The 26,245-nt window shown below is 37.4% G+C and overlaps 2 protein-coding genes across 14 annotated transcripts in view; one reads left to right on the top strand and one right to left on the bottom strand.

Annotated features, from left to right (window-relative positions):
* LOC109083202 (ral GTPase-activating protein subunit alpha-1-like) overlaps window positions 1-20,841 on the bottom strand; it is a 62,802-nt gene extending 41,961 nt beyond the window's left edge. For 4 of the 12 annotated variants that reach the window (XM_042743327.1, XM_042743332.1, XM_042743333.1 and 1 more), the window contains exons 1-18: window positions 20,477-20,841; window positions 15,566-15,676; window positions 13,790-13,839; window positions 13,125-13,182; window positions 12,055-12,098; window positions 11,601-11,778; window positions 10,779-10,894; window positions 10,322-10,460; window positions 9,981-10,189; window positions 8,221-8,466; window positions 7,686-7,856; window positions 6,954-7,082; window positions 6,677-6,825; window positions 6,463-6,586; window positions 6,039-6,276; window positions 5,726-5,890; window positions 3,910-4,050; window positions 1,429-2,664 (exon numbers count right to left, since the gene is read on the bottom strand). In XM_042743327.1, the coding sequence (XP_042599261.1) occupies window positions 1,429-2,664; window positions 3,910-4,050; window positions 5,726-5,890; window positions 6,039-6,276; window positions 6,463-6,586; window positions 6,677-6,825; window positions 6,954-7,082; window positions 7,686-7,856; window positions 8,221-8,466; window positions 9,981-10,189; window positions 10,322-10,460; window positions 10,779-10,894; window positions 11,601-11,778; window positions 12,055-12,098; window positions 13,125-13,182; window positions 13,790-13,839; window positions 15,566-15,676; window positions 20,477-20,615 (3,643 nt within the window). In that variant the 5' untranslated portion in view covers window positions 20,616-20,841. The remainder of the gene's footprint in view (window positions 1-1,428; window positions 2,665-3,909; window positions 4,051-5,725; window positions 5,891-6,038; window positions 6,277-6,462; window positions 6,587-6,676; window positions 6,826-6,953; window positions 7,083-7,685; window positions 7,857-8,220; window positions 8,467-9,980; window positions 10,190-10,321; window positions 10,461-10,778; window positions 10,895-11,600; window positions 11,779-12,054; window positions 12,099-13,124; window positions 13,183-13,789; window positions 13,840-15,565; window positions 15,677-20,476) is intronic. The other 8 variants (XM_042743337.1, XM_042743338.1, XM_042743328.1 and 5 more) reach the window with 7 other exon arrangements.
* A 1,174-nt stretch (window positions 20,842-22,015) lies between these two features.
* LOC109083205 (breast cancer metastasis-suppressor 1-like protein-A) lies at window positions 22,016-25,848 on the top strand. 2 transcript variants are annotated; one of them, XM_042743319.1, is made up of 10 exons: window positions 22,018-22,518; window positions 23,037-23,127; window positions 23,209-23,336; window positions 23,466-23,545; window positions 23,759-23,855; window positions 23,944-24,033; window positions 24,130-24,194; window positions 24,268-24,307; window positions 25,045-25,171; window positions 25,259-25,848. In XM_042743319.1, the coding sequence occupies exons 1-10, from the start codon at window positions 22,383-22,385 to the stop codon at window positions 25,374-25,376; spliced, it is 972 nt and encodes a 323-aa protein (XP_042599253.1). In that variant the 5' UTR covers window positions 22,018-22,382; the 3' UTR covers window positions 25,377-25,848. The 2 variants fall into 2 exon arrangements, with proteins under 2 accessions (XP_042599254.1, XP_042599253.1); XM_042743320.1 differs by lacking the exon at window positions 24,268-24,307 and having other exon boundaries at window positions 22,016-22,518.
* Window positions 25,849-26,245: the final 397 nt, after the last annotated feature.

Below are 26,245 nucleotides of genomic sequence, written 5' to 3'. Positions count from 1 at the left end.
AGATTCCTGCTACTACACTACAGGCAAACTTTTAACACACAGTACCACAAGACTTCAGTTTAGAAGACAGTGCTCTTTGAGAATGATAGTGCTGCTCTCTACTGGCCATACAAAACATTGCACCTATGGCAACTACAACAACTGCATACTGTTAAGTTTCTATCACTCTTAGATGAAAATGCAGTCATCATTTACGCATTCTTATGTTGTTCCAAACCTTGGATAACTCAAAAGTTTATATATTGCAGAGGACTCAAAGTGCTTTTTCTCAAAACGGGAAACTATTGAGCTTCAAAAATAGAAATACAAAATAGCATCACAAAAGTAGTGGTGTGCAATATATATTTTCTAAAATAATGTAATTGTTTTAACAAAGTGCAAGCTAAAACTATCAAGTATGTCACTCACTTTAAAAAAACAAATCAAAACATGCCTTAATTCACCGCATTATGCAGCATTATTAGAATGCAGATAGAATGCCAATGAAAACAGTTCCAAACAAAGCTGGAGCAGAACTGTTGTGCAATGGTTTCTTAATTATGCTTATGAATGAATCATTTGAATGACCTCTTTTTTTTCTTCACTGACTTCACAAGCGTCATTAAATATTTTAAATAATTTCATAATGCAAGTTTTTTAAATATATATATATATATATTATTCTATACACATACAATTGTAATTGCAGTGTAAATGTATTCATGCTATCTCTTCATATTTAAAGTATAAACATTTCATTTAACTTTTCAGAATGTTTTTTTTTTTTTTAAATCTAATATATGTCTCTACACACGTACATATATACAGCCTGCACAATCATACTATCACACACCCCAATCATACGACTAAGAAAGCCTACTTTTAAGGTGCTTTTTTTGTCATTTTTGAAGCCCTTGTTACAATTATAAAAAAGAACACTCATGAAATTCCGCTAAACAACATGAGGTTATAAAAGATGAAAGAATTATCATTTTTGGGTGCACTATTCAGTAAAATGATGTCATTAAGAATTGTATAGATTAAAACACATAACATGAGGTTGTATTAAAGATCACTGTGTTTTATGAATGTGTCAGTGAGCATGTGTGTGCATGTACATGTGTGAGAGATTGACAGAGGGCGGGGAGGTAGGCATGAGGCCGCATGCAGCATCCAGGGGAAGAGGGGCAGCAGAGATTAGGTCCCAGAAGCTTGAGGAGGAGGGGAAGCCGTCCCACAGGTAGGGGACCGTTGGTCTTTTGGGAGTCTTTTTTTTGGGGGGAATTGAGCTACTTTGAACGAAAATACAAAAAAAGGCTTCAATTCAATCCACATTCAGCAAAAATTAAACAGTCACAAGAAAAGAGAGAAAAAAAGGGAAAACGCACAGGCGCTTTGGTCACATTTTTCATTTCTTCCATGTTGACATCAAGTCGACCGAGTCCTCACCTGATGTTTTTCTTCCAAAATAGCCCATAACGTGAGTGTACAGGTCCTTCAGGTGGGCCTCAGTGGCAGGCGCTTTGCTGTGACGCTGGGGCGACGCCGCCTGGGCCTTGGGTTTGGAGAGAGCGTGGACCATAGACTTATACACCCCGCCCAACAGCACCCCTTGCTGCTGCCGTGATGGGCTGCACCCTGACTCCTGAGACCTAGAACGGGACCCCCGTGGCCGGAGAGTCGGGCGGCCGAGTCGGCCACGTCTAGCCCCGCTGATGGAGCCTCTATCCCGCTCGACCGCCTCGCAACAGGTGACCCCCTCCCCCACGCCCTTCGCCGCTGCCCCGCTCGCCCCAACCGAGTGGCTGCTGAAGTGGCCGAGACGGCGGAGACGGGTCTTCCAGTGTGCCTCTTTGGGGTCCAGAGGGTTGTGAAACTGCACAGACTCTGTGGATGGGCGGAAGCTGACGTGGACACTGTCGCTGTGGTGTTTTTTGGGGTCAAGATGTGATAGCTTGGGCCTCACTGCAACCTGGGAAGCCTGCGGACTAAGCTCGCTCTCGCTAGCCCTGTCTGTGGCGTTCTGCCGGTGTAACTGCATGACTTTGCTGCCCTCTGCTGGCTGCGTACTAACACTTAAATCCCAATCACATTCTTCTAAACACTCGTACAAACTTTTCTCACTCTGCTCAAACTCTTTATCCCATTCTAGCGCCCAATCCCCACCTCCCCCAAACTGCACCTGCCTGTTATCTACACCTGCTTCCACTTTGTCCTCCTTGCTACAAATCTCTCTAAAAGCACTGAAGACGTCCTCCTCCCCTTCTCCCTCGATCTGATTGGTCGAGGCCGCTGCTGGACAGGACCAATCAGGGATGAAGGGAGGTTCCTGCCCTGGCATCTGGCAGAGATGATCATAGATGCTTTCGCCCACCTCCAGGGATGCCTGGCTGTCGGGGGGTTGGTGTGGGTCAGTAAGCTGGTGTGGGGTGGGGGAACTGTGGGGGGAGTCAGAGGTGGTGGTAAAGTGGGAGGAGTGAGAGGGACTGTCAGAGACAGGAAGTGCACCTTTGACCCGTTCTGCGATGAAGGGCTCCATGATGTCAGAAGCGCTGCTGCTGCGGGGGAGCGGAGGCTGCTCCAGCTCACCGGAGGCGGAAAACACCTCGGACGATGGAGTCTCCTCACTTTGAGAGCAGTGGCGGATCCGCGACCCGCGCTGGACAATGGGAGGTTCCTCCAGGTCTGTACACGAACAGATATATATCGATCAGCACGTTTAAAGATGCAAGTGTGTTTATTCAGGAATATGGTCAGTAATATTATCTCAAAGACACAAGTCTTAAAATTTCAGATACCTAAGAGGTGATGAAAAGACCTAGAAAGTGTTATCATATTAACTGATCCACAGTGGCCACATTTTGCATGCAAAAACACATGCATACATAAAACAATTAAATCTACTGAAATTTTTAAATTAACCTCAAAGGTAAATGAAACATATAAGATCACAAGCAAAAAGAAAGCAAATCACTTTAAAAGACACATAAATGAATGCTTCTATTTTGACATTCTCTCTCTAGATAAATATTATGATCGTGAAATGCAGACAAAAGTAAATCCTCTAGAGGGTATTTTTCTCAAACGTTCTGGGTGTGAAGAGGGATTATATTGGATGAATGGTGATGCAAGAAGGATAATACTGTAGATTTTCAAAGACGAGGAAAAGAAACCAGTACAGACACAAACACACTCATGCAGGACTCAATAGTTCTGTTGGGTGAAGTGCACACAAAGAAATGTCTGGGTCATGTTCCACCCCAAAATCAAATGACTAACAAAGAATAACCTTTAAACTTGCATTATTATGAGCTGTAAATGCTCATTTCCACACATATTAATAAGTGTTTAATTTTTTTAAATTTAACTAATAAATTTACAATAATGTACTCTGAACAACTGAAAAGGTATTAAAAACAAATTAACATTAAACTAGACTAATAAATGTTACAAATTTGATTTATTGTTAAGTTTATGATAACTACTAAATTAACTACTGTTAACAAATTGTACCATATTGTAAAACTGTACCGATAATATTTCTAATTTTTATAGTATATCTAGGCAAAATAATAATAATAATAAAAAAAATACAAAATCCATATAATGGTAAAAATAGTATAACATTTATTTTTTATTGAATTTGTGGATGTGACCAAAACATTTATTAACATTTGTCTTGAGATTCATCCTGTCAGAAAGCATCTGCATCAATGCATGAGGCTTTAAAGCAATGATGAATGAGAAGGAAATATTGTACATTAAACACAAACTCATTCAGGTCTATTAAATTAAAATTACTATAAACATAAAACAGGAAGGCAGGGTGCGCTAACTAGAGGAAGTGCACACACATACATATACATGCACATCCATAGGTTGGGACGCAGTCAGAGGCGAGAGTGCCGATACGGGCGTAGAGGGCTCTACCTGACAGCTCGTCAGCTAGGGGAGTGAGGACAGAATCAGGCAGGAGAGGGTGTACGGGGTGGATCAGGACAGGTGCGCTTTTAGCACTGCGGATAAAGGCTGAGGACAGCAGACTGTCCCCCGTAGAGCAACTACGCAGAGCTACAGACCGCACATACACCCAGGAAGAGAAAAAGAGAAGAACGACAAGAAGACGGGGAGTGTGAGAGAGAAAGGGAAATGGGGCAAAGAGAGATAAGGAGTGATGGAGGGACACAGGAGAAGTTAGGGAAGAGAAAGACATGATGGAGAGAGAGAAAAAGAGAAAGTGATGGCAGAAAGCAGTGAGCATTACAAACAAGAGGAAAAGAAGTGACCTTATCAGTGCATATCAGATCAGCACTGACATATACTGGTATATCTAGATTGTGAAGTTTATGGGAGAAACATGACGTGTTAAAGACATTCCATCTCGTTTTGGATGAGTCACATGCCAGTGTTTTTTAGCCTAAGATTGCATTCCCATTTACAAACTATGTGCACTTTGTAGTCTACTAAATTAGGTGTTAGGTCACATTTATTAAGCTATCAATATTACAAAATAGAAATTTATATCATTACACAGTGTTGAAAATAGTATGTGAAAGCACCCAGATGCCATGCAGTACACACAACTGTTCAAAAGTTTGGGATCAGTACAACTTTTTTTTTTTTTTAAGAAAATACTTTTATTCAGTAAGGATTAATCAAGTTAACATTAAGACACTTTTAATATTACAAAAATGTCTATTTCAAACAAATGCTGTTCTGTTGGACTTTATCTTTATTAGCCTAAAAAGATGTATTACAAAAATATTAAGCAGCACAACTGTGTTTAACACTGATAATAATAATAAGAAATATTTCTTAAACAGCAAATCAGCATATTAAAATGATTTCTGAAGGATCACGTGACACTGTTAAATTCAGCTTTGCCATCACAGGAATAAATTACATTTTAAAATATATTATACTAGAAAATAAGAGACTTCTTTCAAAAACAAAAGTTTAGCAACCCCAAACTTTTGACCAGCAGTGCATTATTGTACATCAGTCAATGCTTTATGGGTTAATATTACCCACAATCCTTGCACTATGAAAAGGAGTTTGTGAGTTATTCAGCTTCACAATGTTGTAAGTATGGCCATAATAGCAGTAGTAATAGTGAATTTTACAGTAATGAGTTTAACTAGAAGCTAATGCACAATGTATGCAATAGAGTATATGGTATCAAAAGCAATTGTATTATATTATACTATCGTAATACACTAAAACAAGTGTTATACTGACAAAAAGTGCATGCTAAGTATGATGCAATCTGTGCAGTCACTTTTATAATACTTTGCAGAATTTTTGTGGGTGAAATCCAGTCATTTCAATAGAAATCCACTCGACCTGGAATATCGTGTTAAGATTAAATATTTTCCCAAGCAAATTTCACAATAGGTTCAAGTTGGTTACCTGAATAAACTATGCTGACTATGCTGAAAAGCTACTTGGTTTGAAAGTGATATCTGCTTAAGCGGTGCTTCATACATCTCTACACTATTGACAACAGACATTTTTGCCCACAAAATTTTGCCGCAATTACACTAATGTGACTACACCTCAAAGGACAATCGTTTAACACAATCATGTTCATATCATATCTTCATCTTTGCTCATCTCTGTCTTTCTGATCCAGGGTAACAGAGTAATGCAGATAAAAACATAAACAAAGGTTGCACAATCTAAAACAACCTAAAATAGGTTTAAACTGACAGGAGGAGAGGACAAGAAGGGCTTGAAACACACTCACCCACAGTCTTCTGTCTGACGATGCTTCTGGCCTTCTCGATGCCTGGTGAGCCAGCAGTGGTAGCGCTGCGCTGTCTCATGACAGCAGCTTGGCCTGGTGGGTCTCGACTCCAGCCTTTGGAGAACGACCTATCCACAGTGATTTTCTGGCACTCATGGGCGCCACCTAGAGGTAGCAGGGACAAATACATCATGTATACGTATGATAGTGAAGCTGGTATGAGAGCTTAAGTTTGCATGTTGTGCAACTACCTTCGTCTGTGTGCAAGCATTAAAAGTATTCATTGTGATTTTGTATTTTTGTACAAACTCACCTTTGCCTTTGTGCTTCTTCTGTTTCTGCTCACTGAGCTTGTCCAGGGGCAGCTCGTTCAGGTCCAGGCTGTAAAGGTTGCGTGCTAGTACCTTGGTAAGTGTCTCCATGGTGAGGGACCACTCAGTGACCAGCTCCTCCCAGCAGGTGAGAGATGAGAGTACAGACAGCAGGTCGTCCCAGAGCTCCCGAGAGATGTACACATTCAGATTCCCTTTGATCCAGGCCACAATCAGAGTCTGAACAGGAAGACCGACCAAACAGAGTATGGCAGAAATTATTTTAATTAATTAATTTAATTAATTTATTTACTAATGAATTATTAACTAGTTATTTTAGTTAATTATTTATATATTATATAGCATTTAATTATATTCTATATTAGCTTTTATTTTTATATTTTCAATATTTTAGTGGGGTGGTACCTGAAAAACGGCCCCAGCCAAACGGCCTGATAAAGTGTTACTCTTCTTCCCATGAGGCATTATAGATGGAGGCCTCTTCATCACACACTCAGTTACCCTTAGCAACACCAGCAAGATCTGCTCCCTGTGACAGACACAAATACAATTAGGAAGAGCAGATATTACAAGCAGACTCCTGAGACCAGAGTAATGAAGTGCAATTTCACGGTCATACCAGGTCTTCTGGTTCATGGTTTCATGCATGACCAGACTGCGGTATATATTGAGCACACGCTTGCACATGTCAACCTGCTCTTCCAGAAGTGACTTCAGCTCATTTGCTGCCTCCAGAAGGAAGACGTTGGAGGAGTTGGTGATGAAAACCTGCAAGAAAAAAAGACTGTAGTGGTGAACTGAGACGGAAGGAGTCTTGAACCTACAATCTACAACCAACAATCTTTCGGTTTCCAGTCTAGATCGTAAACCACTTGTACACCAACACCTAAACTTACCTGTAGTGTGGCCTGGACACCAGCATGGACATTATACTCCAATACCTCAGAATCAGAGGATTTACTCCCAGAATTCCTACTACACCAATTAGGGTTTCGACTGTGAACGGACACCGTGAGCCCAATATCCTGCACACAAAACAGAACAGACATTAATGACTGGTGTTTAAACAACAGCAGGACAGAATTATTAACAGATAATTGCATACAAGGTCAATATAAAAACATATGCTGTTTTATCTGTTTAATAAAAAAAATATTCTATTATAACAAATAAATCTCACACTAAAATTCCAATGTTGTTTTCAATGTTGTAATCAGCAATGATATAATATAACATATAATATACTATTCTATAATGCACTGTTATATACTATAATATAATATAGTAGACAACTATTTAATACTTCAGTGAACCATTTAATCCTGTGTTTTAAAATAAATACATACATACTGTAAATAAATACTATTTTTATACTTCAGAAACTTGGCTTAGAAAAAGTACACACTTTTTGAATTGGGAAAAAATATAATATATGCTTCTTATATCAACTTAGCCAGATGGAAGCCAATAATTTAAAAAAGTGGATATTAGCCAATACCACCACTGATGTATCAGATGCAAAAAAAAAAAAAAAAAAAAAAAAACAGGGACCAAGCTGTTGTGCAAGCTTACTCAGCGTGTAATAACCGCCTTGGCATTCCTCTGTTGTTAACTTCAGAGACACCTACCTCCTCCTCTTTATCAGATCTCTGCTCGTGGGTGGAGTCCAGCTGGCCTGTGAATCGGTCTTCCTCTGGCTCTCTCATAAACACAGGCTTATCCTGCAGAGAGATCCACTCTTGATACACCCGCACCACCTTACGCATGGCTGCGGCCTCACACATGGGCAGCAGAAACGCCTGCAAAAATATAATACAGTCTTATATTCACAGACAGAATCAGTGTACAGATGGTATATACTTAGAGATATCAGTGACTAAAGAGGTCACTCCAAAAAAAAGGCTTTTGTACACATCAAGTGCATTATTTTGAACAGGGTCTTTAAGATCTTTATAATATGGGCCATTTCAATTCTTATTCATGTTTAATAGTTCTCACACAGCAGTTCCTCTTTGTGAACTCCAATCACCTTAGGACAAAGAAGTCCCTGATCAGAACAATCAACCTCTCTCATCACAACTTCTTCAAAATGTGCCAGACTTCTTCCTCTTTCAATGATATTTAGATTTGCTGAAGTCCTTCTGTTCCTCATGATAGAATTACCTGTCGAAAGATCTCGGTGATAAAGTTGACGTTGGTTCTAGAGGAGCACAGGACCCGGCGCACCACCTCAATGTCGGTGAGGTGTTCTTCGTCCATGCTGCAGAGGCTTGAGGAGCTGGGCTCTCTCTCCGTCAGGGTGCTGGTGTTGGAGTGCGACTGCTCCGGTTCGCCAGTTCCACCCCCATCCAGACCATCTGGTCTCGGGCCGCCATCCTCCCCTCGGGCAGCCAGGCCTGCCGCCGCTCTCTGAAACAGCAGCAGCATTGCAAAAACATTCAGCTTGTTCAATAGCTTTGAGACAACACTAGGAGCTACCTGGGATTAAATATGTAACTGTGTCGCAAGACTTTAAACTACAACCTCCCGGTTACCAGTCCAGAACTTAGAGGGGTTGGTTCATCCAAAAATTAAAACTGTGTCATCATATACTCACCCTCATATCATTTCAAACCATAAGACTTTGGTTCATCTTTAAAAACACAAACTAGAGGTTTCTGCCCTTCATTAAAAGTCCAGGAAATCAAAACTTTGAGAATAAAGACACTGTAAAACAAATCCATATTAATTTGATTTAATCAATGTATTATGAAGAGATACAGTCACTTGATGAATAGACTTAATTCAGGCTTTTACTTAAATATAAACATGAATACATGGAGTGAATTACATATGTTACATACGTGCATCACATGCTAGAACACCGGTTCTTGTGCATCATGCATGCACATTTGAGCTTCCGTGTTTACTATATGTGATGTGCTCTATGTGTGTCGATTATTTAGATGTAAATAAAAGCCGAAATTAAAGGCATTCTGTCATTAATTACTCACCCTCATGTTGTTTCAAACCCGTAAGACCTTCGTTCATCGTTGGAACACAAATCAAGATATTTTTGAGGCATTCTGAGAGCTTTCTGACCCTCCCATAGACAGTAAGGATCCTTACACGATCAAGGCTCAGAAACATAGCAAGTACATCATTAAAATAGTCCTACGAAGCTAGAAAACAAAGAAAACAAAAATATTGACTTTATTCAACAACCTGTCTCCTCCGCGTCACCCTATAGCGCCATTTTGGAGAGTATCACATACGTAAACAACGTATGCAATGTATACATTGTTTACATTCAGATCAAAGCCTAAACAACGTTAACAGCGTATACGCGTACGGTGCTGCTGACACAGAACAGCATACGTTGTTTATGTATGTGATACTCTCCAAAATGGCGCTATAGGGTGACGTGGAGGAGACGAATTGTTGAAAATAGTCATTGTTTTTGTTTTCTTTGCACACAAAAAGTATTCTCGTAGCTTCGTACAATTACGGTTGAACCCCTGATGTCACATGGAATAATTTAACAATGTCCTTGCTATGTTTCTGAGCCTTGATCGTGTAAGGATCCTTGCTGTCTATGGGAGGGTCAGAGAGCTCTCGGAATGCATCAAAAATATCTTAATTTGTTTTACAGGTTTGGAACAACATGAGGGTGAGTAATTCATGACAGAATTTTCATTTATGGATGAATTATCCCTTTAAATCTGTTCATCACATGAAGCAAATGTATCTCTTCACAAGTCTTGGACTAAAGTGCTTGATTCATAAGGATTCGTTTAACAATGCCTTTATGGACCTTATGGAAGTTTTGATAACCTGTAGGTTTTCATTTTTGGTTTAACTATCCCTTGTAAAAGTAACACCAACCCTAAAACTACATTAAAACCATTACTGCATCATACATGTGAAGATCTGTGTGTTGCTACCTGGATGTTCTTTGGCACGTTTTCTCCTTCCATGCCAGGGATGTGTGTTCCTGTGTTTGACCGCGGCTCCAGCCAGAAGGAGACCAGCCAGCGGATAAATATGACTCTGGCATTGAGGAAGTTCTCTTTAGTGCAGTACAGGGCTTCATTGGTCTCTGGGTCTCTTTTTACAACTACGTAGTAAGGCTTTGGTCTCATGGGTGGAACCTCTTTTATAAAACAGGACACAAATCCAAATTAGACATCCTGAGCAATTATAACTGGCTAAATAGTTCCTCAAAAACAACAAGAAATAAAAATTAGGTTTGCTTTGACAAAGAAGGATGATCATTAACTCTTACCCAGAATTGGATTGTACAAACTGGTCTCCTTGGAGAAGTTAGGGAAGATATGGGGCAGGTAATACTTTTTGAAATTGGCGAACAAGAAGGCAAACCCCTTCTCGTGGTTCTCCTTGCACTTCCACTCTAGACTTTTGGCCTGTAGGGAGACAGAACACACATGGAAAGCTGAGCACATACACAGCAGCTGGGACAGAACAGCCTGTTTGTGTTTGGTGGAGGACAGTGGGGTTGGTGAAGGCAGGCAGTGCATGGCGCTGTTGTTTATGTTAGGGAGGGTGTGAAGCAGACCAGCTGTTACAGTGCCAGGGAAACACATCGCTGCAGCAAAGGTATCTGGCATTAAATGCATGCAGATCTGGGGTCAGTGGCATGTAAGTTTGGTTTCCGCAGCTTTAGCGTCGGGTCTGCACCAGCCGTGTTAGCATCAGCAGTGTTAGTAGCAGGAGGGGAGTACCTGGTTTACCATGTATTTTAGTAGAGCCTCCAGGAAGTAGCCAGTTAGATCCTCCTGGGATTTGTCTCCTGACTGGGGCGGCACCAGGGGACTGATCTCCTCTGGGGTCACTTGAGCTGCAGAAATGGACAAAAATATGTTTACTTTGAAGATACTTAACACAAATCTTCCTGCACAGTCCACACAAAACATTTATTGAAGCTAAACTGCAGAACTGAGCAATTAAGAAGTAGTTGCGGATATGGCATTACAACAATAAGCCAGTGTTGTTATTTATTAACAACTAAATAACTAAAAATATTACAAATAGTTTGTTAATTGCTATCAATCTGATGTAAAATTAAATTTAAATATTTGTTAAAAATATAAATGAATATTTGAAATGTTGCTCTGTACTAAAATTATAATGAAATAACTAAATATAAAATAAATTAAAGCTAAACAGAAATAATAAAAACTAGAAAAAAGACAAAAGCACATAGTAAACTTTAAATTTTAACTAAAATTGAAATTAAAACAAATAATTTAAAACATTAACAAACACTTTAATATAGCCAACAAATGTCATTTAAAAATGTCTTAAAGCTACAGAGGCAAAAAAAATCCTGTCTAATTTTAAATGTCAGAGAGAGGATGGAAAATAGTCATGAAAAGGTAAGGGTGAGAGAAATCTTGAATAACATTAAACGTGTCCTTTAGAGACTAAATAAAAATATTACAAAAGTGTAAAAAAAAAAATGCAGAAGATTTTGCTCATCAGTTTTTGTTATTTTATTATCTGATTGAGACATAAGATGTGAGAGACTGCAAACAAACACTCACGCTCCTGAAGGTTAAGTGAAGGGCTGATCAGATTATCCAGTGTTCGAGGGCCTAGCTCGGACTGTGGTGCAGGGAATCCTGGGATTAGACAGGCGAAGATCCAGAGCTGCTCTCTCAGAGCGTTGTGCTGCAGAGCCTGCATCCACAGAAGGAAGAGACGCACCCCTTCCCTCCGGATCTATACACCAAACATACAACCACATTATTGGTTAAAATGATTTTTAGCAGCCTTCACAACCTTGGATATGTCAGCAAAAAAAACCAAAAAAACTTAATGACATGTACTGAATAATTATGCACTCTAAGACAAAACCATTTAAGAAAATAAGGACTTCAAAATATTTATTTCAAATTAAAAACAAAAGAACAATAATCACTCACACAACGACAATGTTTATTGAGATTTTGACCTTTTATATAATGTAAGTTATGTAATTATTTAGACATTTAATACCTTTAGGGAGTTTCCAGTGTGTAGCAATTTCTTCAGAATGAGACCTATGAAGCAACACAGTAGTTTAATCTGAGGAACAAATTCATAGCTTATAAATGAGCTGGCTTACTAGATAATTCTGGAAAACATGTTTGCTCTGGTCTCTTTGCTTATAATCTGTCAGTGATGTTTATTTGATTGTATGGAATGTGGGTTTATTAAAAAAAGAGCAAAGTAAAATAAATCTGAAAATCCTTCATGTTATTGTTATTGTCACATATTGTTTATCTCACTGATGAAGGACTGTAATGTCAGAGTTCTCGGTCAGATCTGGGTGTTTCTGGGCCCCAGGTCCTTGGCATTCTCTGTGTTTATCTTGGTGGTCTGTGTATCCTTCTGCTAAAGAACTTCAGAGCAGAGGAAAAGGAGAGACCACCGGACAATACAAGATATTAAGACCACCCCAACCAGGCACAAAGTATCACCATCAGATCTCTTCCATGTGAAATGTGACTTGGTTTCTGTTTTCATAGTGAAAGCTCATTAGTCCAAAGCTACACTCCATTTACACTACCGTTCAAAAGTTTGGGGTCAGGAATTTTTCTTTTCTTTTCAGATTAGTACCTTTACTTTAGCAAGGAAGCATTGATTTGACAAAAGCGACGGTGAGGACATTTATAATGTCATAAAAAAAAATTCAATTTCAAATAAATGCTTTTCTTTTGAACTTTCTATTTATCAAAGAATAATAATAAAAAACAGGTCCACAAGTATATTTAAGCAACTATTTTTAACACTGATAATAATAAGAAATTTTTCTTGAGCGTCAAATCAGCACATTGTAATGATTTCTGAATGATCTTGTGAAACTCAAGACTGGAGTAATGGCTGCTGAAAATTCAGCTTTGCATCCCAGGAATAAATGACATTTTGAAATATACTCAAATAGAAAACAGTTTCCCAGTATTACTGTTTCTACAGTATTTTCAATCAAATAAATGCAGCCTTGGTGTGAATAAGAGACTTCTTTTAAAAACTGTATCTACCCCTAACTGTTAAACAGCAGCATTTACAAAAGTAGAAATGTTCACCTATGCTGTGGAACTGCCATCTTCCTTGTATTCGCTCTGGTAACAGCTGTAGGATTTTCTACAAGGTAAGCACATGGATTTAACTACAGACATGCCTTTATATTTACTCATGTTAGCACATGCATTTAAACAACTCAATCAATGTAACAAGAGATGGAAAAATGTTGTGAGTGTAGCATATTTTTACATTTTAAAACAGATGAACAGATTTGTGCAAACACGCATTACTGGACTTCCTTGTGACATTTCAACAGGCTGGGATGTTGCAATAGCTCTCACCATGCCTGTCTCATCATGACAGGGCATCTAAAGTGTCCCAGCCTTCACCATTACAAACAACCCATAGGGGCATACCAGGTGAGCAAAAGCTACTGCGTGACTCATAAGAAGCATTTAGGGTGTGGTAAAGAACACCTGTTTTCTGTGTGAGAGACTTACAGTTATCTGTCAGGTGCACATCAATCTCTCTTATCAATGATCTCATTACTGATGCCTCAGTAAATATGAACTTAGTGGATCACTTAACAGTGTGAACATTCATATTGCGCCAGATGAGAGTATGTGAATGAGAGTTGACACAGGAAAGAGTATCACAATGAAATCAAAGCTGATGAGGTTGGACTAATGCGTTTAAACAGCCATCAATGATTATCTATATTTCTTACCTCAAAAATAAAAAGAATAGAATCAAGCTCTTCTCTTTGCGATTTGTGACCTGTAGGAAAAAGAAAAACGAACACAAAACATACTGAACGTCACCAAGGGATCACAGAAACTCACAGGGCTGCTATTAATAGTTCAACAAACAAGAATTACGTATCTCTGCTGGAAACATGGGACACTCAACATGTGGCATCAAGACCAAGAGCTCAAAACAATCTTTTTAATCAATTTTATTGGAAGATGCACAAAAGTTGAGTAAAGCAAAATAACAATTTTTTGGCTTTCAAGATTTTATAGATTTAAGTTGGCATGACATTGAAATTAACCCTATCTATATTTATTATTCATTTAAATAGTTAAGTTAAATATATACATATATGTAGACCTTGTCACTTTTAATCCAAATGACTTAACCTGATATTCTGAAACGACAGACTTTTGCCTGATGACTTATTAGGGCTGGGCGATATATCGCATGCGATTGTCACGCGCATTTCATCAGTAAAGCCGGTTCCCTGATTACCGCTAAATCGCCATCACCTGCTTTCAAACGGAGCGGCATTTAATAGACAGAGCCGTAGATCACTGACAAGCTACGCAATATCGAGTTCATTATCGCAGATGAATCGCCTTCAATAATCAACGTGATATTGCGTAGCTTGTCAGTGATCTACGGCTCTGTCTATTAAATGCCGCTCCGTTTGAAAGCAGGTGATGGCGATTTAGCGGTAATCAGGGAACCGGCCAAACACACGAGATATATCGCCCAGCCACATGCGATATATCGCCCAGCCCTATGACTTATGTCATTATTTTGTCCACTTGCCTTTCTTAAAAACAGACTAAGCTCACATCTGATCTGTCTTCATTCAATCAAGAGCCAGTGAATAGAACCAAGATCTCATCTTATATGTTTTTCTTTTTCAATAATCCATTTCACTCAGATAGTCATCACAAAACGGAAGAAAATTTCTGACATTACTTTCGTTTCATTGCAACTTTAAGAACCTACTCTATGAAAAAAAAAAACATAATTCATAATGCAGTGCAAATGTTGTCAATGCAAGCTAGGTCCTCCTACATTTATCTTTCTCTTTGAGGTCAGCTACTGTAATGATTGTACAACAGTCTGAATAAAGTCTTGCTGAACAAGTTAGTTAAACTTAAACTCTCAAGGTTTCTAGCCAGCTATCTGAATAATAACATATCTGGTTTTAATCGGCACAAAGAGTAAGACAGGAACGCATATTAAGTGAGTGGCACCAAACCCATACCTCCTCTCTCACTCTTTCTGTCCTGTCCTGTCCACATTTGAGTGTCCTATAAAATAAAGGCAAACCACCTAAAAAATGAAATTATAAAGAAAGTATGTGGGGGGAAAAACTGGGACAAATGCTTGTACTGAGCAATCTGAACAAGCTGAACTGTGGCTGCAACAGAACGAGACGAAATGGTAAGACATCAAATGAGAGGTTAAAGACAGTGAGCAGCTCTCTGAATACTCAATGAGCAACTGTGCAGTGTTCCGAGACACTGGCTGCGCTCTCTGTGCACTATAATGAGCCCGTGTGACCGGACAGGGCTAACTGGGGGCTGGCTAATTTTCATCATAAGCCATTTCATGGAAACTTGCTCACTAAAACTGTGACTTCTGCCTGTGTGTTTGCTGAGAGCACACAATGAGTAGGTCAGCTGAAAAACAACACAATCGAAACCTGAAAAACATTAAACTATGTGCAGAGAACATTCTCACGAGACAGTGGGTGATAGATACAAACCTTTCTGTTTCAGGTTAACCTCGATGGTGACGAAGTTTTCAAAGAACACATAGTAGATGTGGGAGTAATTCTGCTCGAAGAGGTGTTTGAGTTCAGCAGGCTCCGCATTTTCTACAAAAACAAAAAACAATGAATCAACTAGTGATTTTAGGAGATTTTTTTTTTTCCTGAAATCACTTTTGTAGAGTTGTACAATTTAAAACTGAATGATTTTCTTGGTGGTGTTTTAAAAGGAAAAGACATGTCTCAAATAATTAATGTAAGATGTAAACTTTTTGGAAAGCACTTTATTGTTCTAATACTTCAGTGTGCAATCAGTCAGCACTGACAAACGCTCTCGGATAAGTTTTGTCTCTTAACAAATGTTAAACCCCCAAATATGATTACCCCATTGCAGTGGACCCCACTGAATAAATGTAAAAGTAGCTAGCTACATATTTTGATGTACAGCCCATTTATACTGTGTGTTTGAAAAATATTATTAAGAGTGATAATAAGCCAACATGTTGTTTAAAAATACAACAACTGGCTTTTACACTGCCGCTTTACTAAAGCAAATAATTAAAATATCATCTGGAATTTTACAAACGTACATAAATGCCCACTTGTTGCTGCTATTCCTTCACTATCTGATCCAACTCATGCTTAATATCTTAAGCATGGCTTAATTAAAATGTTAGTTTCATAATGAGAAGCATGCAAAATAAATGCATACTTTATATTAATCTACAAACCAAATTCTTGCATTTATGCATAAACTTTTAGATCAAAAGAGCTCCAAGATCTTGAAAAACAAATATTAGGCCTATGTCATTGTGTAAAGTGTAAAATGCCCCTTTATGCTTTGTCTCTCTTTCACGAACACAATCTGTCCAGCTTCAGACTGGTCTCTTTCAGAAATCAGGTTGTGAGTGGGTCTCTTTACTGATGCTGAAGTCTATTGTAAGCCGCAGCCCAGCAACACAAGTCAATATTTGTTCTTTAAAGCTCCTCCACACAGTCCAGCTCGACTCATCACCCCTAATGCAGCTGGTCCTGGTCGCACGCTCAGTCCTCAGTCAAGTGCCCGCTTCAGTCTGTTTATAGATCTGGGAGCCAGCATGAACACCAGAGCCAACGCAGAGACCTGGTCCACATAAACTCTGATAAATATTCAGACCAAGGGTTACTTATGCCATTACGGAGACAGCATAAGCAGTTGAGGAGTCATACTTGTTCAGCAAAACATTTTGGGCATACTAGAAATACTGAGAGAGTAAAAATATTGTTTGAACTTCTCAAAATGATTCACTCTTGCCTGCAACCCACAGAATGAGGATTGTCTTTTATAAAGAGAATACAAGGAAAACAGAAAGAAACATGCACAATTGCACATTCTCAAAACCTGATGTTTTTAATAATGCATTTTTTTTTTCATGTCACTTTCAAAAACACCCTATTTATAAAGGCATTATTAGTGATGTGCAAATAAAACAAAATATTATTTTTTTACATGCACATTATTAAACTCGTTATTTTTGTTTTTGGTTTATGTCTTATAGTAACTGATAACAGCATTATATAGGGATGTCAAAAATAATAATGCTATAATAAAATATAATATTTCTAAATAAACATTATTAATAACATATTAATAGTTATTTTTGTTTAGAAACCATTTGAACTTTGATTTCTTAATAATTTGATCTCTGTGTGTACTCAATCCTCACAATGTCCATCCCTTATTCAAACCAATAATGACTAACAGTGCAGGAGTGAACCAGAGCCCTACGAATTTTTCTGACTGTGATGTATTTCAAAAATCTTTGAGAACAGACAGACGGAGGGGAATTCTGGCTTAAACTACACAACAAGAGAGAGAACAGACCAACGGATGGTGCTACACTGGCTGTCGGAAATATTTGTGATCTAAAATAGAACACAGCAGCGAGCCCAAGTGCCTGACGATGTATTAGAATCACTCAAAGATAATGGCCCTCATCTTTAAAGATGAACAGAACACAACAAAAAGAACAAAGAATGCACAATGTATGAGGACGCAGAACTAAATACAATCCTTTTGATGACATGATGTTGTCATGTTGCTGCTAGGTAGACACTTTCTAACCAAAGTAAAAAGTCTATGGGATTTTTTAATCATAATTTTAATTGCTTAGAAAAGCAATAGTGTAACTCTTTCCCCACCAAAGACGAGTTTTTACAGCTTTTCGTGTTTTCACTGTTATACACTCGGGGGCGCTATTACACATCTTCTGAACAAGTACAAAACCTCCAAAACAAAAACACACATGAACAGAACAGAGAAACGAGCGATTTCTTATGTAAACAGATGCATATTAAAAATAATGCAATCATCAGCAATAGACAGCATATAAATGAAAACTGCATAATGTTACGGAGTAAAATCATGATCCAGGAAGTGGTATATGTCTGTGCAAGCTTTGTAGATGTTGATGGAAGCGATTTACTGGATTTATGCTTTGATAATCGTACTGAATATTATCCAGAAGTAGTTTGATAAAAATGTGATTTTCTCACCTTTTTGCTTAAAACTATACATTTTAATGAAACCTACCTATATTCAAGTGTTGATAAAAGAATGCTTTAAGCTAGAATAAAACAGATTTTTATGCTTTAAAAATAGAGGCTCTGATCTTTATATTGGTGTATTGCATATTCAAATATTAATACAGCAAAATATACTGGAGGCCATCAAATTTTTGTGAAAATCATCAAAATCGCTGGCTGGCAACTTTTTTCAAAAATGCTGGCGGGGAAGAAAGAGTTAATGAGAAACATTTAATATCCATAGTAGAAATGGTGCAGGTCAAATTACATGTACTTTTTTAGTTTGTTCAAATCTCTAACCCTAAGTATGTGCCGTAGTAATAGTGATGCAGTCATTTCAATATCTGTATCAATCAACCTTAAGATCTGTGGTAGTTCACAAGTTATTGAGTGTGCGGCAATCTGTTGAGAGCCCATTTAATGATTGACTTCACGTAAAATATGACTGCGTTTAACATCAGCAATTCTCAAGCCCAGCATGCTAAGGATGCCGATTGATCTGTTGCACAGAAAGGCTAATGTACTGATGCAGAACTTCAGCAGACTACAGTCTGAACTAAACACACACATTACATTCACAAGTCATTCATACAGTTCAAACAGTCCCACTTGCATTCAGAAAACAGGTAGTTCTTAAAATCCTATCAGAGCCATTCCTCTGCAAACACACCCATCCGTTTATTTAGGCTACACTTCACTTCCTCAGGTCCCCAAATGCACAAAAGCTGCTGTGCACAGGCTCTAATCTAGGCCACAATAAGTGGATGCATGAAGTGAATAGCGTTTCACGTGAACGCTGAGCCTATCATTTTATAGAGAAAAAACTAAATGGACCAAACATATTTAAAAAATGCCCCGTTGCTGTAAAATCAGCGTGGAATCAATCAGCAGGGACATGGTGATACAACATTAAATCAATATCTGGATCATGATACCATAATGTACATAATACACCTTTAAAAATAATTAATTAGTAACATTACAACACAAACGCATAGTATTTGACGTCACATAAGTGTTACTATGAAACAATCACAGGCACATGACATTTTAACAACTCCTTTTTCACAGTGATGGAGGCGGTTTCCTTGCTGTTTGTAGCAACATCACATAGTTTTCAGTTTCTAAACAATCATCAGCATAACACAATGCCACCAGGAAGCCAGATAACACCACAGAAAGCAATTCAGGAAACGTGGTCGTGATTGGACAGTAACCACTCCAGGGCAGGCCAACATCTCAAACAGGACTCTTAAACCACAGACACTGCACCTCCACTGAAGAATCTGCCTTGTTACATAAACCATCCTCATGTCCAACATTCAGGAAGTCAGTGCAGCTTTAAAGCTAAACAACTCATGAATCTGAGGGAACCAGCCTTAGATAGACTCCTTCTCTGACTTCCTTGACAAATCCCAAAGGAAGTGCTGCTTTATTTCTGTTATTCTGTGACGTCCCACCCAGTCCTGAAGAACCATATCTTTGCTGTCCCCCACCCAAAACATGAACTAATCTCCAGCAAACATGACCTTTATTGTTTTAAGTATGACAGACAATAAACTTGACAATACTTGTTGATAATGAGAGACTGTAAATCTGCATTTACAGTTTTTCCCAATTGCTTGGCTCAATTCTTCAATATTATATTTCTCATAACAATAAGTTCAGATCTCTGAACAATTAGTTTCTGTTCATATCAGACTTGAATTTCTTATTATTTTAAGTATATTGCATGTTTCGGTAAATGTTTGTAAAAGAGTAAATATAATTGTTTACAATTTGCATAATGCACATTGCATGCTGATCATGATTATTTGATTCTCAGTGAATCTGTCATACAACTTCATTCAATTTCAATTGGGTGAGCGACATAAAAAATAACAGATTCAAATTATATATATATATAAACATGAATACACAGGTTAATAAACCTAACAAGGGAGTATCAATTCTTTATTTGAATAACCATCAAACTTAATTAAAAAAAAAAAAAAAGTCAAAATGTGCATGCATCTACATCTGCTCAACAGATTCACTGACATCTAATAAGGTTTCAGTGAAACCAATGCATGTGTCATATCAAAACAACACCCACTGCAAAGACATAAAAACACTCAACCACACAAAAGAACGACATAAAACACTATCAAACCACTGAATATCTGGCCAGGCTTCTAAATGCAAACCTGTCAAAAACTGTCAAATGCTTTCAAACAAAAAAAACACTGGTAAACACCCCACTGCTGATGGTGCCTTCATTCTCCTGTCTATAGCATGTTAGCTCCCTGCAAGGCAACATTGGGACCATAAAATGAGTAAGGCACAAATAATGTTATTCCTCACCAATAACGATTCTCAGATGTTTCAATCTTGTCAGCACGTCCTTCTTGGGGTCCAGCACTTTCTGTGTCGATTTCCTGACATCTCCATGAGGTTTTTTAGAGAACATTCCGAGATGTTTCGAGGAGCTAATGATAATCATCGGTTAATTCCCTCAAACATGGAAGGGGTTGTCAGGTTCACGGCTCGAAAGGTGTTCTGGGCTGTAAGGAAACTTGAGGAAATAGAGGTGAGGCGTGCATTTTTGCAGAGGAGGTCAGACAAAAGAAAGGAGCAGCCAGCCCTCCTCTGTGTGTGTGTCTTGTGAACTACACACACCTCTCTGAAGAAGATCTAAAAACATGGCGGAGGACGCGACATGAAAAACACCTTAATCGAGCCCAGAGTCATTCAACGCTCAGACGTCATCTGAAGGAGATACATTACACATTCATAAACAATATTTATTCATTCATTTTAAAGTATCAATAGATGATTGGACTTCATATTTGACAAAAATGTGTAAGACATTTCTAAACTGTTATAATGAGATATGTTTACTAGCATATATGTTTTTGTTTGTTTTATGCATTTTTTTAATGTAAGCTGTTTTAATTAATATACCCTTTTCTGTTTTTCATTGTATGCTTTGCCTTTGTGGCTCAATAAAGGGTAAATATATATTTGTTAAAACTGATTTATATCAATTATTGTGCTCATTTTCAAAACCCGTACAAAATAAGCATCTTTTTGTGGTGTTTTATTACATATTTAAAAATATAAACATATATTTAAATGTATAACTTAAATATAACATATACCTTAGAGTGAAATATATTATTTAATGAAATAATCGATTTAACCTCAGAATTTAACCTCTTTTTAATTTTTGTTGATTCATGAGGAAAAGTTTGCACGCTTCACCCCGATAAGTTCCAGATTTTTAATAATCGTAAGATAATAGTGATATGAGTTGTATGCTGTTTCCCTGCCCTGATACTGTTCTGTATTAGTTAGTATATTCTAGCACAAGTAAAATGAATGAATTAATGAATGAAAACACAATAAAACTTCAAACTTTATCTTAATTGTTTAGTTTTTAATCTTAAATCGTAATTGTTTAGTTTTTAATTGTTTGCAAGATAGGGGGAACAAAGTATTTGTGTTCTTTATATATTATAAATGTTATTTTGAGTGATGTATTCCTTTGAGAATAATTTAATAAAAAGAAAGAAAAAAAAACTTGGCAGGTAAAAAACCAAACAACAAAAATAAATAGGATTATGATTATGTTCAGAGATTATTAAATATTGTTGCATTGTGAAATTGTCTGAAAATGAAATTGGTTAAAACTGGTCAATAATAAATGAGCTTTTATAAGTTTACTTAATACAGCATTTAAAACAACACAATAATTTCATCCAGACGTCCATCGATTTATACATCCTGTATTTGCAGCCGTAAACACGCTCTCACCAGGACGAGTGACGACGGGGAACTGTAGTTCTTTAGTCCACTAAAAACAATAGTACCGGAAGGTTCTGTGTCACCATAAAAACTACAAACCCCAGAGTGCTGCAACAGCGCACATTCCGCGCCAGCGTCCCAGCTTTTCAGAGGGTGGCATGGCTTAAAAAAAAGCAAAACAGAGGGGTTTTTGTGGTTTGCAAAAGTATTAAAATAGGTCAAGCGATTTATAATAAGCAAGAGCTGCCTGTTTTCTTTTCATCACATCTAGACTAATCGACAACTACTGGTAATGCAGGATTTGAACGTTTGTTAGCATGATACATCTAGATGTGTAACTTACATGTCTGTTTGATATTTAGCAATAACATAAAGCTAACAAACACATCTGCTCACATAAAAGATTGATTTGTGAGAAGTAGTTCAGTAGATTTCTCGGTAGTCTAAGTTTAAAAAAGACGGGATGCCAGTGCACTCGAGAGAAAAGAAGGAGAGCAACCATGAAGAGATGGAGGTGGATTTCGCAGAGCAAGAGGGGAGCAGCTCAGAAGATGAGGATACAGAGAGCTCTTCTGTCTCTGAAGATGGGGAAAGTTCAGGTGAGAATGAAACCTTTGATTTTCTCTAGGTAGATATATAGTAATAGATGGATACATGTTAAAATGCATTGCATTTAAAATCGCAATACAAGAACCATGCCAATTTGAAAATAGAAAAAACTCAGGCCATTCAATATGTAGAAGGGTTTGTTTCTTTATATGAGCAGATTTGGGGAAATTCCGCATTACATAATTTGCTCAGCAGTGAATGGGTGCCGTCAGAATGAGAGTCCAAACAGCTGTTAAGTCTTCCAAAAATCTTCCATGTGACCCAAGACCATCAATTAATGTATTGTGACCACACTCTCATTCTGACAGCACCCATTCACTGCAGAGGATCCATTGGTGAGCAAGTGATGTAATGCTAAATTTCTCTATATTTGGTTTGATGAAGAAACAAACTCATCTGAATCTCGAATGGCCTGATGGTAAGCAAATTTGATGGTCATCAAATCTTCATTTTTGGGTGAACTGTTACTTTAAATTAATTAAAAAGAAGCCATTTTTTTTACTCACAGAAATGGACGATGAGGACTGTGAAAGAAGAAGGATGGAATGCATTGACGAAATGACAAATCTAGAAAAACAGTTCACTGACCTCAAAGACCAGTATGTACCGTCCTCTTGTTTGTGTTTAATCTGCATACAGACTTTTCCACACTGGTCACTAAGTGTTCATAATTTCTTTAGGTTATATAAAGAGAGACTGAGTCAAGTCGATGCCAAACTTCAGGAAGTAATGTCAGGAAAGGCACCAGAGTACCTGGAACCCCTTGCAAATCTTCAGGAGAACATGCAGATTAGAACTAAAGTTGCAGGTCGGTCTAATGTCCAAACTGAACATGGGATTATTGTTCTTTGAAATTGTGCATTTATATAATTAAAATTTTTAAGAAAGGTTAAGAAAGTGCATTGTCTCATTGTTGAATTAATACATTCATGCATAGGTATCTTCAGAGAATTGTGCTTGGAATCCGTGAAGAATAAATACGACTGTGAAACCCAAGCAGCGTTCCAGCACTGGGAGGTGAGCGTCACAGATGTAATCCGCTATTACCTAAACAACGGTGCATGTCTGAAATGTCTCGCTGAGTCTTCATAACAGAGCCATACAGGAGAAGCTGTTTTATACTCTAACAGCACTAAAAGACTGCCAGTTACCGCATTAATACATGCATCTATTTAAACAAACTTTCAAAATTACATACAATTCTAATTTGTTTCATTTGATCTCTTCCAGAGTGAAAAACTGTTATTATTTGATACGGTGCAAAGTGAACTAGAGGAGAAGATCAGACGTTTAGAGGAAGACCGTCACAGTATAGATATTACCTCAGGTATTGAAATTGTGAATACTGTCACAAATAATTTTTTTTTTTTTATGGTGTGTAATTTATACAGTCTTTAACATATTTCCCCATACAGAGCTCTGGAACGATGAGTTACAATCAAGAAAAAATAAGAAGAAAGATCCCTTCAGTCCAGACAAAAAGAAAAAGCCTGTCGTTGTGTCCGATATCCTTTACTTCAACCTGCTGTACATACCTATAACCAGTCTATCCAGAATTTGCTTGAATAGTCTGTCATTTGTAAGTTTCTTAACATGTGCACGGCCATATATAGTTTACATGCTGCAAGACTTGGATATACTGGAAGACTGGACTGCTATTAGAAAGGTTAGACTGTCAAAAACATAATGAAATTATTATTATTGTAAAGTAAATGATGTGTTATGTTAATATCTCGTAGGCCATGGCAACATTAGGACCTCACAGAGTAAAGACTGATGGTAAGATCATATCTATTAGCTACTGTGTTTAATTTTCATAACTATATTGAAGTAAATTATTCTACTAATGTAATATTACATTATTTATTAGTTAAATACTAATTACTACAGTTCAAAAGTTTGACCAATTTGGTCTCTTATGCTTTTATTCGATCAAAAACTTTAAATATTATTACACTTTAAAAGAACTATTCTCTATTTGAATCAATTTTAAAATGTTTTTTTTTCTTCCTGTGATGCAAACATGAATTTTCAGCATCATTACTCCAGTGTTCATGATCCTTCAGAAATCATTCTGATACTCTGAAAAAAAAAAAACATTTCTTATTATTGTTAATGTTGAAAACATCTGTGCCGCTTAATATTTTGGTAGAAACTGTGACTAGAAAAGTTAACAAAATCAGCATTTATTTGAAATACATTTGTAACATTATAAATGTCTCAACTGATGCTTTTGGTTAAAAAAATGAAGTATTCATCACTAAACCAAAAAGTCAATTGTTTTTAAGTAGAATTTTCCTATAGTGAACTTGAACAAATACTTCTGAGTTCTTCTTGCTTTGGTTAACTTCCTGGAGTTTTAGTGCATAATGACCCCATCTTACTCTTAAGTTGTAACTTTTTAACAAATGCTAGTTAAATATAGACGCATCATGTTTGTATAGTTACTGCAGTTATATTGGCTTATCCTTTAGGTGCTTTATTAGTAACAATAGAACTTGCATAATTTGCTCTAGTCTCTTCAAAGAGTGACAAACACCAGCACAATGCTCGCTCGGAGGACGGACGCTTGTTTTACGACGGAGAATGGTACAGCCGTGGACAAGCCATATGTATCGACAAGAAAGACGAGTATCCTACGAGGTGAGGGATCCTGAATTACCAAGCTCCTATTGATTATTTTGCAGCACATTTGTCAGTTATTTTTCCCCTGTCTTCTGTTTCAAACAGCGCTATAATAACTACAATCAATCACGATGAAGTCTGGTTCAAACGGGTCGATGGGAGCAAGTCAAAACTCTACATCTCACAGCTTCAGAAAGGCAAATACACCATAAAACATGTCTGATCCAGCTGAGATCTGACCAGTCTGATATGTTTAATAGTGTCATTTTATGTACAGTGTATCATGATTTAAATACATTTTTTGATGTTTAAAAACAGACACGGTGGTGTATATGTGTACTGTGAGGAAAGCTGATGTTGTTTTATTGTATATTCAGTGCAACATCATTTGAAAGATTATTACACCAAACAGGTCAAAACATTTTGTATAAATACAGTTGTAGTTATTACCATGAAATGTGGGACTTTTGTATTTTGATGACTGGGCTCATTTTCCATTCCAGTTCTGATGTGTGTAGTAATTTGTAATGCCATGTCTGGCTAGAGAATGGTTTCTTACTTTTTTACATTTCTGCCTCATCACTGTGTTCAGATACAAATGATATGAAACAGTTTGTGTTTGCCATTTTTGGTGGCTTGTATTGAAACGGTCTTGCTTGTGCAACATCTTGTATGAAATACAGATATTTGAAGTATTTTAGGAGTGAATTAACAAGACGTTATCACACCTTTTCGGAGTCTCAGCTCTTTGAACAGCTGTTCATTGTGTTCTAAGAAAATGTGATCTTGCTGCTCTGTTTACAGTCTAAACGAGTCATTTATATATGGTGAATACTTTATAGAATTCATTGTAATGTGCATTTCAGCTGGTCTTTAGTTAGTGTTCTTTTCTATGTTGGGTTATAGCACCACCCTTTGGTTTTTAGTGTACTGTGCCTGTTTTTTATTTCTTGATCTTCCTGATTCATACATATTTCTGAAAAGTCTGTACTAAATGTATTTTTTGAGTTATAATGAATTTATATTGAACAGAATTTCAAATACAGCATTCAGTATCAGACCTTTTTTGTCCTTTATTTATATATATATATA

This window comes from Cyprinus carpio, chromosome B17 (assembly GCF_018340385.1).
Source record: "Cyprinus carpio isolate SPL01 chromosome B17, ASM1834038v1, whole genome shotgun sequence".
NCBI classification, from domain to species: Eukaryota; Metazoa; Chordata; class Actinopteri; order Cypriniformes; family Cyprinidae; genus Cyprinus; species Cyprinus carpio.
The sequence above is the reverse complement of the archived record's forward strand: the minus strand, read 5'-3'. Positions and strand labels throughout refer to the sequence as shown.

Excerpts from the sequence above, each read along its gene's own strand:
- LOC109083205 (XM_042743319.1), top strand. The coding sequence starts at position 22,383 with ATGCCAGTGCACTCGAGAGAAAAGAAGGAGAGCAACCATGAAGAGATG. Across the intron at positions 22,519-23,036 it reads TGAAGATGGGGAAAGTTCAG|AAATGGACGATGAGGACTGT; the intron begins GTGAGAATGAAA and ends TTTTACTCACAG. Across the intron at positions 23,128-23,208 it reads TTCACTGACCTCAAAGACCA|GTTATATAAAGAGAGACTGA; the intron begins GTATGTACCGTC and ends TAATTTCTTTAG.